At 50.6% G+C, this 14,089-nt stretch overlaps 1 protein-coding gene across 1 annotated transcript; it reads right to left on the reverse strand.

Moving 5' to 3' along the window:
* Nucleotides 1–394: 394 nt before the first annotated feature.
* LOC103775366 (protein phosphatase 1 regulatory subunit 12B-like) lies at nucleotides 395–14,086 on the reverse strand (the record flags this gene model as incomplete). Its single annotated transcript, XM_008942812.1, has 5 exons — nucleotides 395–481; nucleotides 10,123–10,173; nucleotides 12,636–12,689; nucleotides 12,914–13,018; nucleotides 14,036–14,086. Coding segments are annotated over 5 exons (348 nt in total), but the record flags the coding sequence as incomplete, so codon positions are not given.
* Between the last annotated feature and the right edge of the window lie 3 nt (nucleotides 14,087–14,089).

The raw sequence follows: 14,089 nt of genomic DNA on the forward strand, positions 1-14,089 counted from the left end.
TTCCCACCTGTACAGGGCCTGGATGTGCTGGATTAGTTCTTCAGGTGTCACTTGTTGAAGTAGGAGCTACCTACTCCAGACCAGAGCCCAACACCAAACACTGAGCTTCTGGAAGAAGAAATTTTGGCAGCTCAAACAGTCCTCACATTCCTCTTCTCCCTTGAATAAAATGTCCAAGATACCACGACATGCTTAAATTAAAAACAATAAAATGCCAGGGGGTGTGTTGTGGGGGAAACGAGGGAGTGGGCAGCAAAGGGCAGGGCAAGGCAGGTGTGACATTGATCCCATGGCTGAGACGCTTGCTGTACGGGACAGGAGAAGGGGGGGCCTGGTGGTGGGGTTGGCAGCTCGTGCAGGGCACCCCTCTTCGTCCTGCCTTTGCTCAGGAGTCCTACTTGGAGAGCTTGCTGATGACACGAATGAGGGCTCCGTTCTCATCCTTCAGCCTTTGGTTGTCCGACTTCAGCTCTGTCAAAATCTGCAGAGAGACAAAGACAAGGCAGGGCTTCAGCTCAGCACTGCCAGCCTGACCAGCCCCACGGGCCAGGGGGCACAGCAGGGACGTGGCATTGCTGTGGCCAGGGTGGCACCTGGATGCTTGGCTTGTGTGCTCCTCACCACTCAGAGCAGCGTGCAGCTTTCCTTCCTCCACCCTCCACCCAGCACTCGGAGCGTCGACCATTGACCTGGAATGCCTCCAGGACTTTTATAAGCTGGGCAGCAGGTGTGGAGGGGTTGGGAGGGGACTCGAGCACAGCAGAGAGCCACGGAGCCCCCAGAGCCAGGGAAACCTACAGTGACAGCAATGTCATGGCCCCAGCACCAGGTCAGGGCCAGCCTGGGAAGGCAGGAACCATTTCTGAGCTGCTTCATCCCAAACCTGTTCCCAGAGCCTATACAGGGCTTGGCAAAAATCTATAAAGCTATTCTTTTTTTTTTTTTTAATTTGTTTGTTCCATTTTGCCAGGACCAGAGGGGAAAACAAAAGTTTGAAATTCTAACTCAGGACTGCAACCAAGCTTGGCTTGCAAAATCTCTGCAGAATAACCCCCAAACTCTCTGGGATCTCACAGATGTTCAATGCAAACACACATGCCATGGCCAGAGCACTGGTAGAACATCCTGACCCTGGAGATATCTCCTTGGTGCTCAATTCTGGAGGCTAGAGCTCAACTAAGGGACAAAAGCCAGAGAGCTCTTAGGTGGCAGCAGAAGAAGAACTGGCTTCCCCAGCACAATTCCAGCATTCCTCATGGCAAAAACCTTCCCACTGCCCTTGCTTCCCATGCTGCAGGCAGGGGACCTTCAGGCCCCATGTTCCTTGGGGTGACACAGAAGACATAACATGCACTGTGGGTGCCAGCAGCCCTGAGGGTGCCCAGCCCCAGAACCTGCTGGAACACGCTCGGGTGGAGCAGGGTCAGACTCAGGCACCAAATCCTCTCTGCCAAGGTCTCAGAGGAATTCCCCCAAATTCAAACCTTCTCCTTACTCCAAAGCTGGAGTTTCAGCTCTGGACACAACCTCCTGCCCGTTCCTCTCACTGCCAGCCTCTTCCTGGCCAAGTCACCAGGCCCAGGCAGCTGCCAGCTCCTGCCTGGAGCAATCCCTCCTGCCACAGCCAGGCCAAGCCATGCCTGGCCCCAGTGCACCCAACCCTGTCCCCATCCCCACTGGAGGTGGGTGCTCCAGTAGGGAGGTTCTGCAAGAGAGGAGGGAGAAAGGATAAAACATGTAACTGGCTGGCTGGAGCTTCAGCTCATCATGCTTAAAAGCATCTCACTGGACCCAGCAGCGGTGTGACAGGCACAGCTCCACAACAGGGCTGCCACCAGAACAGCAGGCACGACTCCCTGTGCCATTTCTCATGGCCAAAAGAGAGGCATCACCCATCACCGAGGTGCTCAGGAGCCCAGGGAAACAGGGAGAGCATTTGCTGTCTCCCTCTGCACTCCTGAGCTGCATCGAGCACCCTCCACACAGCACAGAGCCCTCCAGTCACACAGCACAGTGACCACTCAACCACCTCCTGGGCTCTGCAGATAGACAGCCTGGCCTCTCTGCACCACTGCTTGGGGTGGACTTGCACCCCAGAACGTGCCCATCACTGAAATCAGGGAGTATATGAAGTTCTGGTGCTTGCTTTGGTAGAGATAATCTGTCACAAGCTCCCAGAAGCAACACCCGAGAGTGACCACCCCAGTTGTGCAGCTCCCTGGAGCTCTGACGGTGGCTGTGCCTCACCCCTGAGCTTCCCCACAGCTCTGGTGACTTATTTGAAAAGGAAGGAGCACATCTACATGTAAATCAAGAGCTTCTTGAAAAGCTTTCTGGCTGCAGCCCACTCTATCACCAGTGAAGCCTTCTGAAAACTAAAAATCAACTGTATAAAACTTGACTGCTGCCAGGCCAAGGGTGTTCGTTCCTCCCTTGGAAGCAAAGCAGCTCAAGTCAGGTCAAATAAAGGGCACGTGAGGCAGGCTGGTAATGCAGGGCCTGGAACAGAAACTGCCAAGGGCTCGCTGGAAGCAGCGAGGGGGGATGTGGCACAGGGGGGATGTGGCATGGGGGGAGATGTGGCATGGGGGGAGATGTGGCATAGGGGGGATGTGGCACCGCCCGAAGGGGATGCTGGCGCTCAAACTGTATAAAACTTCACTGCTGCCAGGCCATGGTCGTTCCTGCCTCCCTTGGAAGCAAAGCAGCTCAAGTCAGGTCAAATAAAGGGCACGTGAGGCAGGCTGGTAATGCAGGGCCTGGAACAGAAACTGCCAAGGGCTTGCTGGAAGCAGCGAGGGGGGATGTGGCACAGGGGGGATGTGGCACAGGGGGGATGTGGCACAGCCCGAAGGGGATGCTGGCGCTCACTGCGGTGTCGCTGCAAAGGGAGCTCTGGGCTAGAGGCTGGTCTAGGGGTGCTGTGTGTTACCTGGGACACCAGGGAAGGTGGCACTTCAGAAATGGTGGGAATTTTGGAAATGAGATTCTTTGATAAGCACCACTGCTTCAGGAGCATGGCAAATCTGCCAGTTTAAACCAGTGCCACCACTGCACAGCTGTGGTACAGACCCTGGCGGGACAGGGTTCACAGGCACCAGCACCATCCTGTCAGACCTCCTGAAAGCACTGACCAAGCCCAGCAGGGCTGGCAGACATGCAGCTCTTCTCCAGCAAACCTCCAAGCAAGCTGGGGAGGGTCAGTCCAGCCAAGTCTCCGCGGGCTGCAGGGGACAGGGCACGTCAGAGCAGAGGGGTGTCCCAGCGAGTCCTGTGAGGAGGAGGAGGAGAGCCCCGTGACCTGCCGTGGGTGGAACAGCATTCTGCTGGGGCTGGGAACAGTCTGGCTCAATTTTCGCTCTCAGATCTCAAAGCATGTTGGGAAGGAGGATGACTTAAGCTCATGGCTTCTAAGAAGGAATGAGTCAGTGGCAGGTCTGAGAACACTGCCTCAGACTGACACCAGGAAGACAGTGAGATCATCTAACCTGAGTGCACAATTCAGGGCACACCACACGAGCCACCCCCTCTCTCAGCTCCTGTGATACACGTGTGGTCCTGAACTGACTCCCAGAACGGGGAAGCCACAATTCCCCTGTTAGCTTGTTCCTACTGTTAATCATCCTTGATATAATTTGTGGGCTAAGAATATCATTCTTCATACCTTAGTGCCACTTCCAGCTCACGACAGCAAACTGCTTCTTCCTCTCCTAACTAATAGCTGTGTCTGAAGGGATCTGAATACCCCTACTAACCTGCAGAAGACAGGGAGGGCCCTATGAAAGCAGTATCTACAGCTTTATTTTAGCACTGAACCAATGAAGTAGCAAGAAAGGATGTAATTTAACTGCATGATGTGCGAGGGCAAAGCTTATGGAGGGCTTGTCCTTGGATTTCAAACACTAATTGCTCTGCACTGAATTTAAAACAGGAGAAGAAAAAAGCCAGTGCCCCTGGTCCAGCTCCTGCCTTGCAGCCAGAGCACAGGAGGCACAGGGGATGCTATGAACTCGGGCTAAAAGATCTCTAGTCAGAATGAGGGAAGGAGCTTCTCCTCTCTGCTCAAGTGACCATGAAAACCTGCTGAGGACTGCCCAGTGACAGGTTTTCTAAAACTCACCTTTGGTCTTAAAATGTGCTTGTTTCATAATATCCCTACAAATTTATTACACTGTTCACTCTGACTTTGAATAATCGTATCTGCTGGGTGCCAGCTCCTCACTGAGCTAAGTCTAACTGAAAAATAATTACATCACGAGCAGACACATGGCACAAACCACATCTCTGAGGAAAGGTGATGGGGAAGGGGCTGCAGGCTAACCCCTGGCACTGACCACTCCAAAGCCATGCCCAAGCTACAGGGCAGCAGCCGACCCATCACTCCTCAGTAGCCATCTCACTGCCACCCACCAGCCCTAGAGGAGCTCGTCCTTCTGCTCCTCTCCCAGATGAATGGCTTCATGTGGAGAAGGCAACCCCCTGACGTGGCTGGTTAGTAAAGGGCGAGGTCAGGAGCACCTGCCAAGCAGAGGGAAAGCCAGCAGGACTGGAGGGAGCCTCCAGTGAAGCCCTGCCTTCAGCCAGGCAGGAACACCACACGTCTGCCTTCAGGGGACCCTCTGCCACATGCTGCTTTTGAGCCACAAGCTTCCTCAGACCCCCTGGAGAGCAGCAAGGCGAGGGAGAGCAGCCCGGCCAGGAGCGGAGACCTGCCTGGAAGAGTGGAGGAGGGAGGCGAGATGAGCCCGAGGGAAAGCAGCTACAGCTCCTCTGATTCGGAGGGCTTGGCAGGCAGAGAAAGTCTGGCTACGACCCGGGTCAGAGCCCTGTTTTCAGCCAGCAGTTGCTCATTCATCTGCCTCAGAGTGTGAATCTGTTTGAGCTGGTGCAGATTCTGCAGAGAGTGAGAGGAGTGGACAGAAAAATACAGAGAAAACACACCATGAAGACAGAAGGGCACAGAAATGTGAATTTAGTCCACAAGGAAAAAAAAAAAGAGAGGAAAAGAAAAATTAGTAGCAGTGAGTGCTGGTGGGCAGTAGGGATGCGAGTTGGGAAAGTCTTACAACACACCGAGGATGTCTTGGGGACCATCCCTTTCTCCAGGGGCCTCCAAAGCCTTCATAAAGGTCAACTAAAGGGATTTCCCACCACAAAGCAGGACAGTCTCTTGTGGGTTGGATTCTGGTTCACCCAGACAGTGAGCTCCAGCAGCACCCAGGCCCTGGACTCAGCAACTACGGTGAGAACTACCCTTGTTGACTTACCACCAACTCAGGCTCTGAAAACACTGTTGGAAACAGAGAATTTCTTTAAGATTCCTTTTCTTCATGTGTCTCTAAAAGCTAAAGCAGTCTGGTGCAGCAAAGAGCGATCAGAGCTTCATGGGAGATGTTACAGCCTCAGTGAAGCACCTGCCAGTGTCACTGTCCTACAGCAGGCCACTGCCACAAAAGCTCTGGTGTGGGGTTTTTTTCATCCCTGCTCAGATTCAGCTCTTCTCTGCCAAAGGGCTCAATTTATTTCTGATGTCCAGAGGTAGGAATTCAGGAACCTTAAACTGCTGATTTTAAATAGAGGAGTTTGAATGACAGCATCTTACCCAGGAGGCACATGGAAACACAGCATTCTTGGTTACAGAACAAACAAGAGGGCAAAGGACAGTGTCAGAACTGAGCCCCAAAGCTGGGGCTAGCACAGGTACAGTGGCAACAGGGAGAACAACAGAGAGAAAGGCAGGCAGGGAGGCACAACAGGAAAATGGCACAAGCCAGGTGGAGATCAGCGTTCCTACAAGAACAACATTTTCCAGTGATGCTAAAGCAAAACCATGTGCTGGACATTTATACCAAGCCCAGGAGCCAGGACATGCTGAGGGCTGCAGAGCTGCTCTCCCAGCAGTGTCCTCTCCCTCCTTCCTCCCAACAGCTCGTCGGGCAGCAGAGCCACATGGACAAGAGACCTCTGCCATGGTGGAAGCAGCACAGATACCAGGCAGGGAAGAGGCAGGAAGGGAAATATCTGTGAGAAGAGTAGTTTTAAGTTCAAGTGAAAAAATTCCAGCCCCGAACCAAAGCAGCTTCACAAGACAACGTGCTCCTCCCTGCATCTTCTAACCTGTGAGCCTGGAATGGCAGGGAGGAGATGGAGGAAGTGTCTGCTGGGAAGGGGATTCCTTTCTGCCACTTAATTAGCAGAAAGTGCTCAGCGGGAGGTCACTCTCTGTCCTTAACCAGAAGCAGCACAGGCAAATCTACCATGATACAAAGAACTTGCAGGGACCTCCACCCAACCTGCACGCCACAGAGCTGGCTGCTACTGGCAGGGAGAACTTCTGCACCCCAGCACACTTTGCCCAAGGGCTCATTCCTGCATACAAGAGCAGCACTTTGTGTAGCCTCCATCCTTCAGCTCCATTCTTAGCTACCCAGCAGCACTACTTCTGCTCCCCCACTAAGGAATCCAGATACCCCATCCAAAAGCCTTGCAAAACCATGGGGACCAAGGCAGGTGAGCACATGGAGTCAGCCAAGGATGGGCTTTGAGCCCCCTGAAGGCATCAAACTGACAAAGCAGCTCCTGCTACTGGGACTACACCAACACAATTCTGACACTGGATAAATCAACAGGTCCTGAGACAGAGCTCTGGCCAAGGGGCTGCAGGAGAGCTGCAGGGACATTTCAGCAGCAAGATCCCCTCTCACCAGACCTCCTGCCTGAGCCCTCCTGCTCCCCCTGCACTCGGTGGGCACCCAGATGGACATCACACATCTGTCCTGTGACAAATCACATGCAGGACTCACTGGAGGATGGTTCATACTGGAAGAGTAATTTCTTTTGGTGGTACCATGGATAATAAATGTCCTCTGTTTTATCACAGGGTACACAGCTGAGCAGCTGGCTGGCAGAAAACATCAAACATATGTACAACAGGCTGTCACGCTGCGCAGAATGGGAAGGACTGTGATCATTTTAGAGACCACCTTTATTCTTCCACACCAGCACAGCACAAAGCCTGGTCACGGCCCGATGAGATGCAGCTCAGCCTCAGCACGCTGACACAGAGGATAAAAAGGATCACTTATGTAAAAAGTGCCTGTGCTGCAGGTAGGACAGCCTGTTATTTATCCAAGAAACCCAAAGCAAAGGCTGGGAAGCTGGGACTGGAGCCAAGGGTGAAGACCAGAATCTGGACGATACTGCTGTGCTTGCTTATCACTCTGCTTGATACCTGGCTTACCGAGAGCAGGTTTCTCAGTTCAGCTGTACCTGCCTTCAATTAAAGCCTTTTGTGCCTGCAAGGCTCGGGGAAATCAAAATGCCCAAAGCATGCACGATGTACAAAGCCAGGAGGTGCAGTGCTGCTACAGAATAGACGCTTCTGTGACCTTCAAGAAAAATTGCTGTGTTAAGTTGGGACCTCAGGCACTTGGCATTGAATTCAGTTCAGGGCGAATGTTAATTTTCTTTCTCCTTCCTCAGCCAAGTTGCTCCAGTCACTTAGGAGAACGCTGCACTGCTCTGTCACCTTCACGAGAGCAGGGCTGCAGGAGCAGCTCTGCCACCAAGGAGTTCTTGAGATTACAGAGTTTGTCTTGCATGAAAGGAACTCATGAAAAGAACAAAGCTCAAGCACATCTTGAAGTACAAAGTGTTCCTACCAGAGAAAGCCAGGACTGTCCTGTGAGTGCTGCTCTGCCTCCACCTCCCTGTGGTGCCTCTCCTCCTAAGGAGTCAGCTGGCAGGAGAGGAAAGCCTTGGCCAGGAGATCTGATGCACAGAACTGGACACGGATGCTCCAGCATCAAAAAGCTGGATGTGAGCCATGCTGGGCTGGTTCAATCCAAAGATCAGTGGGAAGAATCCCAAACCCCATGGCACTACCTGAGCCCCAACAACCTGGCACGTTTGGCTGTCTCCCCTCGCTGCTCCCCATGTTAAAGGAAACTGGTGGATTTGCTTAAGTGTCTTATTCCTTCTGGTTCTGCTCAACAGCTATTCAGCCAGCACGAGAGGCAGGAATCAAAGTCCAACCAGAATTAATACATTTCTTCTCCTGGCTCAGCTTCTACCCTTGAATTAACACACATGCTCTGCTGAGGTTATCTCATTCCAGGCAAACACGACAGGGCTGACTGTCCTGATTTTAGGCACACAGAAGCCTGCTTTCTTTATGGATGTGCCCAGTTCAGCATTCTGATCTTCTGAGACTTTATATTCCTTTTTATTGAGTGGCTGTCAAAAAAAGACACGTCACATATCACAGCACACTCCTACCCACGTGCCTGAGGTTTTGCAAAAGCTAAGCCTGCTTGCTTTCTTTATGGACGTGCCCAGTTCAGCACTCTGATCTTCTGAGACTTTATATTCCTTTTTATTGAGTGGCTGTCAAAAAAAGACGTCACATATCACAGCACACTCGGGTACCCACGTGCCTGAGGTTTTGCAAAAGCTAGTGGAAAGGGAGCAGCATCTTAGAGGAGATATTTTCAAATTTCCTGACTACATACTCTACTAAAGAAAGGCCACTCTGGCTGTTCAGTGCAGCAAGAACCCAGCAGAGAGCAGAGCCAGTACCACTCTCCAGCACCCAACAGCTCATTTTCAGGCTCTCAGTTCTCCAGCACGTCCCTCGGGGCAACGTAAGAACGTGTCAACCTTCTAGCAGTGCTTCTCCTTTTGCACCATCTTGGCTCCCATCAGTCTGCAGCTCTCTCAAAGAACCAGAGGTGCTTTGGCTGTGTCCAACCACTCCTACAGGCACATTCTTTCATTAATTGCTTTCCAAACCAATATAAATGTTTCAAAACAGACAGGCCACTAGAGGACACTAATTTGTCTTTTTACTCCATGGACTGAGCTGGTTTGCAGAGTGATCTGCATAGCTGAAGAAACAACACAAACAGCTACTGTCTGCATTTCCCCTTGAAGGCCATATTTCTGTAACCACAGGAAGGTCTCTCTGGAGCTAAAGTGTGCTACCTGTTCAGTGAACAAAGAATTTGGAATTTAGGCATGTTCAGTCCTTTCTTCTTCCCCTTCTGGATGGCACATCCACACTTGTTTCCTCCTTGGTGAGAGAACAAGAGGCCTTTACAGCAGGACCCCACCAAATGGTTCTGCCACTTGGTGCAGCAGAAGATGCAGCTCCTCTCACAGACGCACCCTCGGTGAAGCTTCCAACAGAAACGAACCTCGAGCCTCCCCCAGGATGGTAGGAAATAGTTTCCACCAGTGCTGGGAGAGCTCACAGCTCTCAGATGGAGTCCTTCCTTCTTAAAGTAGCTTGGTCCCACCTGGGTCATGCTCAGAGGGCGTGGAAGTGCAGGGCACAGAGTCAAATTGGTGTTCTGTGAATAGGGGCATTAAAATAGAGTAAAACGATGAAACGCTGCAAATCCAGCGTGAGGTTTGAGGGGTACTTAGCTTCCTGCTCTGCAGTGCTCCCCACCAGCCCCGTGCTCACAGGGCATCCAAGCCATGGCAGGAGAACCATCCTTTGAAGCAGTGCCATGAGAGAGAGAAGGTGAAGAAGCAGTCGGTGGCGGATGTCTCGTGACATAAGCCATGCTGCACAGTTCATCAGGAAGCAAATTCCTCCTTGCTGGAATCTACTCCAGGCTGATTTACTGACAGAGCCTCCCAGTGACATGCTTTGGGAAGGCAGGACAGAAACACAACCACTCTGTGTTTTCCTGGCTAGTGTGCGTGATCTCAAAGCCAGCTTTGTCTTCTTACCCATCTGGAGAGAACCACGGAGGCTTAACTTGGGCTGCAGACTATTCAGAGCACAGAGGATCAGCACACTGAAACTCATTGATGCCACAAAAGGTTAGTTTTGGAAAGCATTTAAGAAGACCAGCTTTCACAGTTCTCAGATCAAAGAGCATAACAAATTCAACACATGGTGCAATCAGAAGAAGGATAACAGGACAGCTTTATTAGTATTTCACGTTTGGAGAACACGGCCATGAAAGTTCTGGCTGTACAAATGAACAAGCTCAGAGGTAACACGAGTCCCTTCCCATGTACATCTTTAATATCCTGCTCCTAGGTGACAATTCCAAAAGACATTAATACAAAGCATAAAAAATGGAACAGAGTGAATAGATTATTTCCTACCTTCATCTCCTCTTCCATTTCAGAGAGTTTCCGCTCCAGAGCTCGCTTCTCCTGTTTACAAGGATTCATAACAAAGATGGACACAAGGATTTAGAAGGAAAACTTACAGTACATTTTCTTTTAAAGAAAAGTAAGAGTCTTTCTTGTATTTCTGTAGGGGCATTCACTGAACAGCATCTCAAAACAACACACAGGTCACATCCAGCAGCTGCTCAGATGGGAGAGGGCAGCTGGTAAGCCAGCTGGTGGTAGGTGCTGGGCCTGTCCAGCACATCTCAAGCTCTCTTGACACCCCCTCAATGAAACTACCCCCTACCTTTAGTGATCTCAGTTTTCAGGACTTTCTGATGGAACAGGATTTTGAGCCATGTAGGGGAAGCCAAATATTTAACTACACCCTGCTAAAGGAGGGAAGGAGAAAACTCACCAAGCCCATCAAATAAGAAACATTGAGCAGGTTGCCCAGGAAGCTGTGGCTGCTCCATCCCTGGAGGTGTTCAAGTCCAGGCTGGATGGGGCTTTGAGCAATCTGCTCTAGTGGGAGGTGTCCCTGCCCATGGCAGGTGGGTTGGAACCAGAAGATCTTCAAGGTGCCTTCCAACCCAAACCATTCCATGATTCTATGAACAGGGAAAGGTGCCTGGAAATCCAGCTTCTCCCAGATTAATTCAGGGCTTCAAAGCTGTAAAGCTGACAACTTTCAGGGTATTTTGGAAAGCAATGATTACACAGGTAGGCTCTGCCATGTGAGCTCTGGTGGTGACCTCTGTGGACAGCTACACACCCTGCCTAGAAGGATAGATCTGGATCCATCCATGATTTTTTCTGTATGGAAGAGCTGAAAGCACCCCAGGAGAGCACACTGAGCAGGAGCAAGTGGCAAATGTAGGTCAGGAACAGGCTTTACACTCTCTGCCCCCCTCCTCTGCTCCCTGCAAGGAAACACGAGGCCAGGAGAGTGAGGAAAACACAGGTGTTGAGTGTGGCCATGGACAATGGGCTCAGGGTCACTACTTGTCCACAGCACACTTCAGGTGTTTGTCAGTGCAAGGGGTGTAAGCTGTCCTGGGAGCAGTTAATGCCACCTGCACTGAAAATAGCCAGGCACTTTGTCTCTCTAGCTCTCAGAAATCTGTATTTTTGTAGCTGTTGCAATCCTAACTCAAGGGAAGTGATGGAGGACACTGCCCCAGGCTGGAAGCATCTCTCAGGTGGGAGATGGGATGCACGGTGTGAGCTCCCTCTGCTTGGGGCAAGTGCTCTGACCACCACACTCTCTTCTTTTTCAGAAGAAAAGCTCCACCTGTGCCACGACTTGGCCCAGCAGCTCTGTCAGATGGCAGTGAGGACTGTGTGCTTGACAATTCTACCCTGGCAGCTTTAAGCACCCCTAGAAATCATTTTCTCATGGATCAATGCTTTGAGCATCTCAGTCCTGGGGCTCACACTGGTGCAGAGATCCTCAGCTGAGCCCACAGCTTCAGCAACTTTGGTAACTTCACCAGTCAAACCTGGCACCTGTACCAAGGGCTGACTGTGCCCTGTCTAACTCACTGTTCCTGTCCAAAGTGGAGATCCTGAACATCACCTCCTCCAGACCATGCCTTGCAAATTCCCCAAAATGTTCACACATAAATAATTAAGGTCTTTCATGGTAGGAAGTGAATGTAAACACATGGTTTAACCACCCAGCAAAGCTCCTAAAAATTCAGAAGATGAAACACTTTAGAAGGAACCTCCATTTCAGGTGACCCACTGACAGGTAAATGGACATTACTGATAAGCTGGAGCCAGGCTCCAGCTTTAATTAGCCACTGAGGCATGTGGTGGGATAATGAACAATAACGGCCATCAGCTGAAGAGGGGATGTTCTGAGTAGATATAAGAAAAAAATCACCATGAGAATATTTAAGAACTGGAACAGGGATTACAGCTGTGGAAACAACACTCAGAGGTTTTCATGAAATGACAGGACAAACCCCTGAGCAACCTGTTTCAAACTGAGTGTAGAATCTGCCTGGATGGACTACAGACCTCCTTGAGTCCCTTCCAACCTGCCCAAGCTATGGTCACTTAGGGCAGAGATTCAGCCTGTTTAGCTTAGCTTACTGCTACAAATCTGGGTGCTCAAACACTCAAACATTCAGATTTCATATATAATCATGAGACAGACACTCAGATAGTGTTTTGCTTTGTCCCCCCTGCCCCAAAACAGTTTTTATTTATAAGGACCAAGACTATTTTAAAGCATAGTGGACCAACACTCTCTTAGCACAATACAGTTTGTTGGTCTGCAGCTTCCTACAACGAAAGAAAGAAATCAGATCGAAGCTGATCTGTAAAGAGAGCAGGAAAGTCTCAGACACTGGGAGGTCAGGACACAATTAGCACTGTGCACTGCTCCACAAGACAAAAATATAACTTCTTAATTAACACTTTCCTTCAAGAAATTACTATGCCCTGCAGAGCAAGACGAGGCAGTGGGTGGGACTGGGAGGCAAGCAGGCACGTACCCTTTTCTCCATCTCCAGCATGCTGGACCGGTCAGACGTTTTCTCCTGTTTCTGCTGTGTAAATTAAAAATAGAAAGCTATTAAACCCACGAGGCACACACAGGGTGCTGCACAAAGGCCTAGACAGCCTGCAGATGTGCTTGCCCTGAGAAGCAGCAGTCTTTACAGAATCACACTGTGAAAACCAGCAGTCCCCTCCGTAGCACCTTCCCTCTCCAGAGCTAAATCCTTTCCCACGTGCTGGTGCCCCAGCCTTGGGGCCCATTTTTTTGCCTTACCTGGGCTGCTTTTTCCAACTTTGATTTGATGTCAGCCAACTCAAGCTGGGCTTCTTGCAGTTTTGACTTCAGCTTCTGATTCTCAGACAGTGCACTCTCGTATAACTGGAAGAGGACACAGAAGTTTTCAGTCCCTCAGCCAGGCTGCTCCTCGGCCACAGCAGCGCCAGTGGGGCCACCATGCCCTGCACAGCCCCGTGTCCCTGCTGCAGCTCCATCCCTCCCCTCTGCCAGAAGAAGGGTGAACAAAACTAAGTTGGATGCTTTACTTGTGTTTTCAGAATTCGTACAGAGTAAGAAGACAGCTGTTTAATTTTGTAGAGCGTTTAAACACAGTCAAGAGGCAAGGAAAGGAAGGTTTTTAATTTAGGTAAACCACCAAGCAGAACCAAGTATTAAGTTATGGAGGCTGGATGTATCTGAACCCCTCATCCTGTTCTGCTCCCAACACAACACACCCTGGTTGCTCTTGTGTGCTTTTATTTGAAAACGAGGAGAAAGGAGGACAATTTTATGCCACTCCAAAATGGACTTTTTCCCTTCAGTTCCTTCAAAGCAGGGGAATTTCCACTCCTCCAGCAGGACAAGCTGGCCACCCTGCCTGTGCTCCTGGCCAGGTGCTGCTTACCATGTGAGGCTCTCCAGCATCACAGGCATTTCAGAATCAATTCTCTGTTTACTTTTCATAAGGTCTTTAGCATGCACTAGATGTGCATGGCAGGCCACAACACTGCCTGTCAAGGATTACGCTGAAAGTTTCAGAGACTACAGAAGAAATAATTCTGGACACTTATAGCAGTAGAAATTCATTGTGGGGATATGCATGCTTGGGCCATGCTGACATATTCAACAGCACCTTTTCTTGCTCCTTCCGACCTCCTCCCAGCATTTCTCCAGCCTGAATCCTCAATCCCTCTCCCCCTGATAGGTGACTTTCACCCCTTGTTTTTTTTTGACCCTCTGAAGGACCGATGCTTTTGAAAAAGGCTGCTGTGAATTCCAAAAGCAAAGGAAGCAGAAAACGGAAATGAACTTTCTCTCTCTCTTTCCAGAGGTTCTCATTGCAGCCTCGTGCCGCTTCTAGGGTGCAGACAGTGACAACGACACACGCAGGAGTCCCACCTTTTTGTAGTCCCTGCTCTCCTCGTCGGCGCGGGCGCTGAGGGCGGCCAGGCG

The sequence above is a fragment of the Merops nubicus genome, unplaced genomic scaffold (genome assembly GCF_000691845.1).
Source record: "Merops nubicus isolate BGI_N331 unplaced genomic scaffold, ASM69184v1 scaffold44716, whole genome shotgun sequence".
Classification (NCBI taxonomy): Eukaryota; Metazoa; Chordata; class Aves; order Coraciiformes; family Meropidae; genus Merops; species Merops nubicus.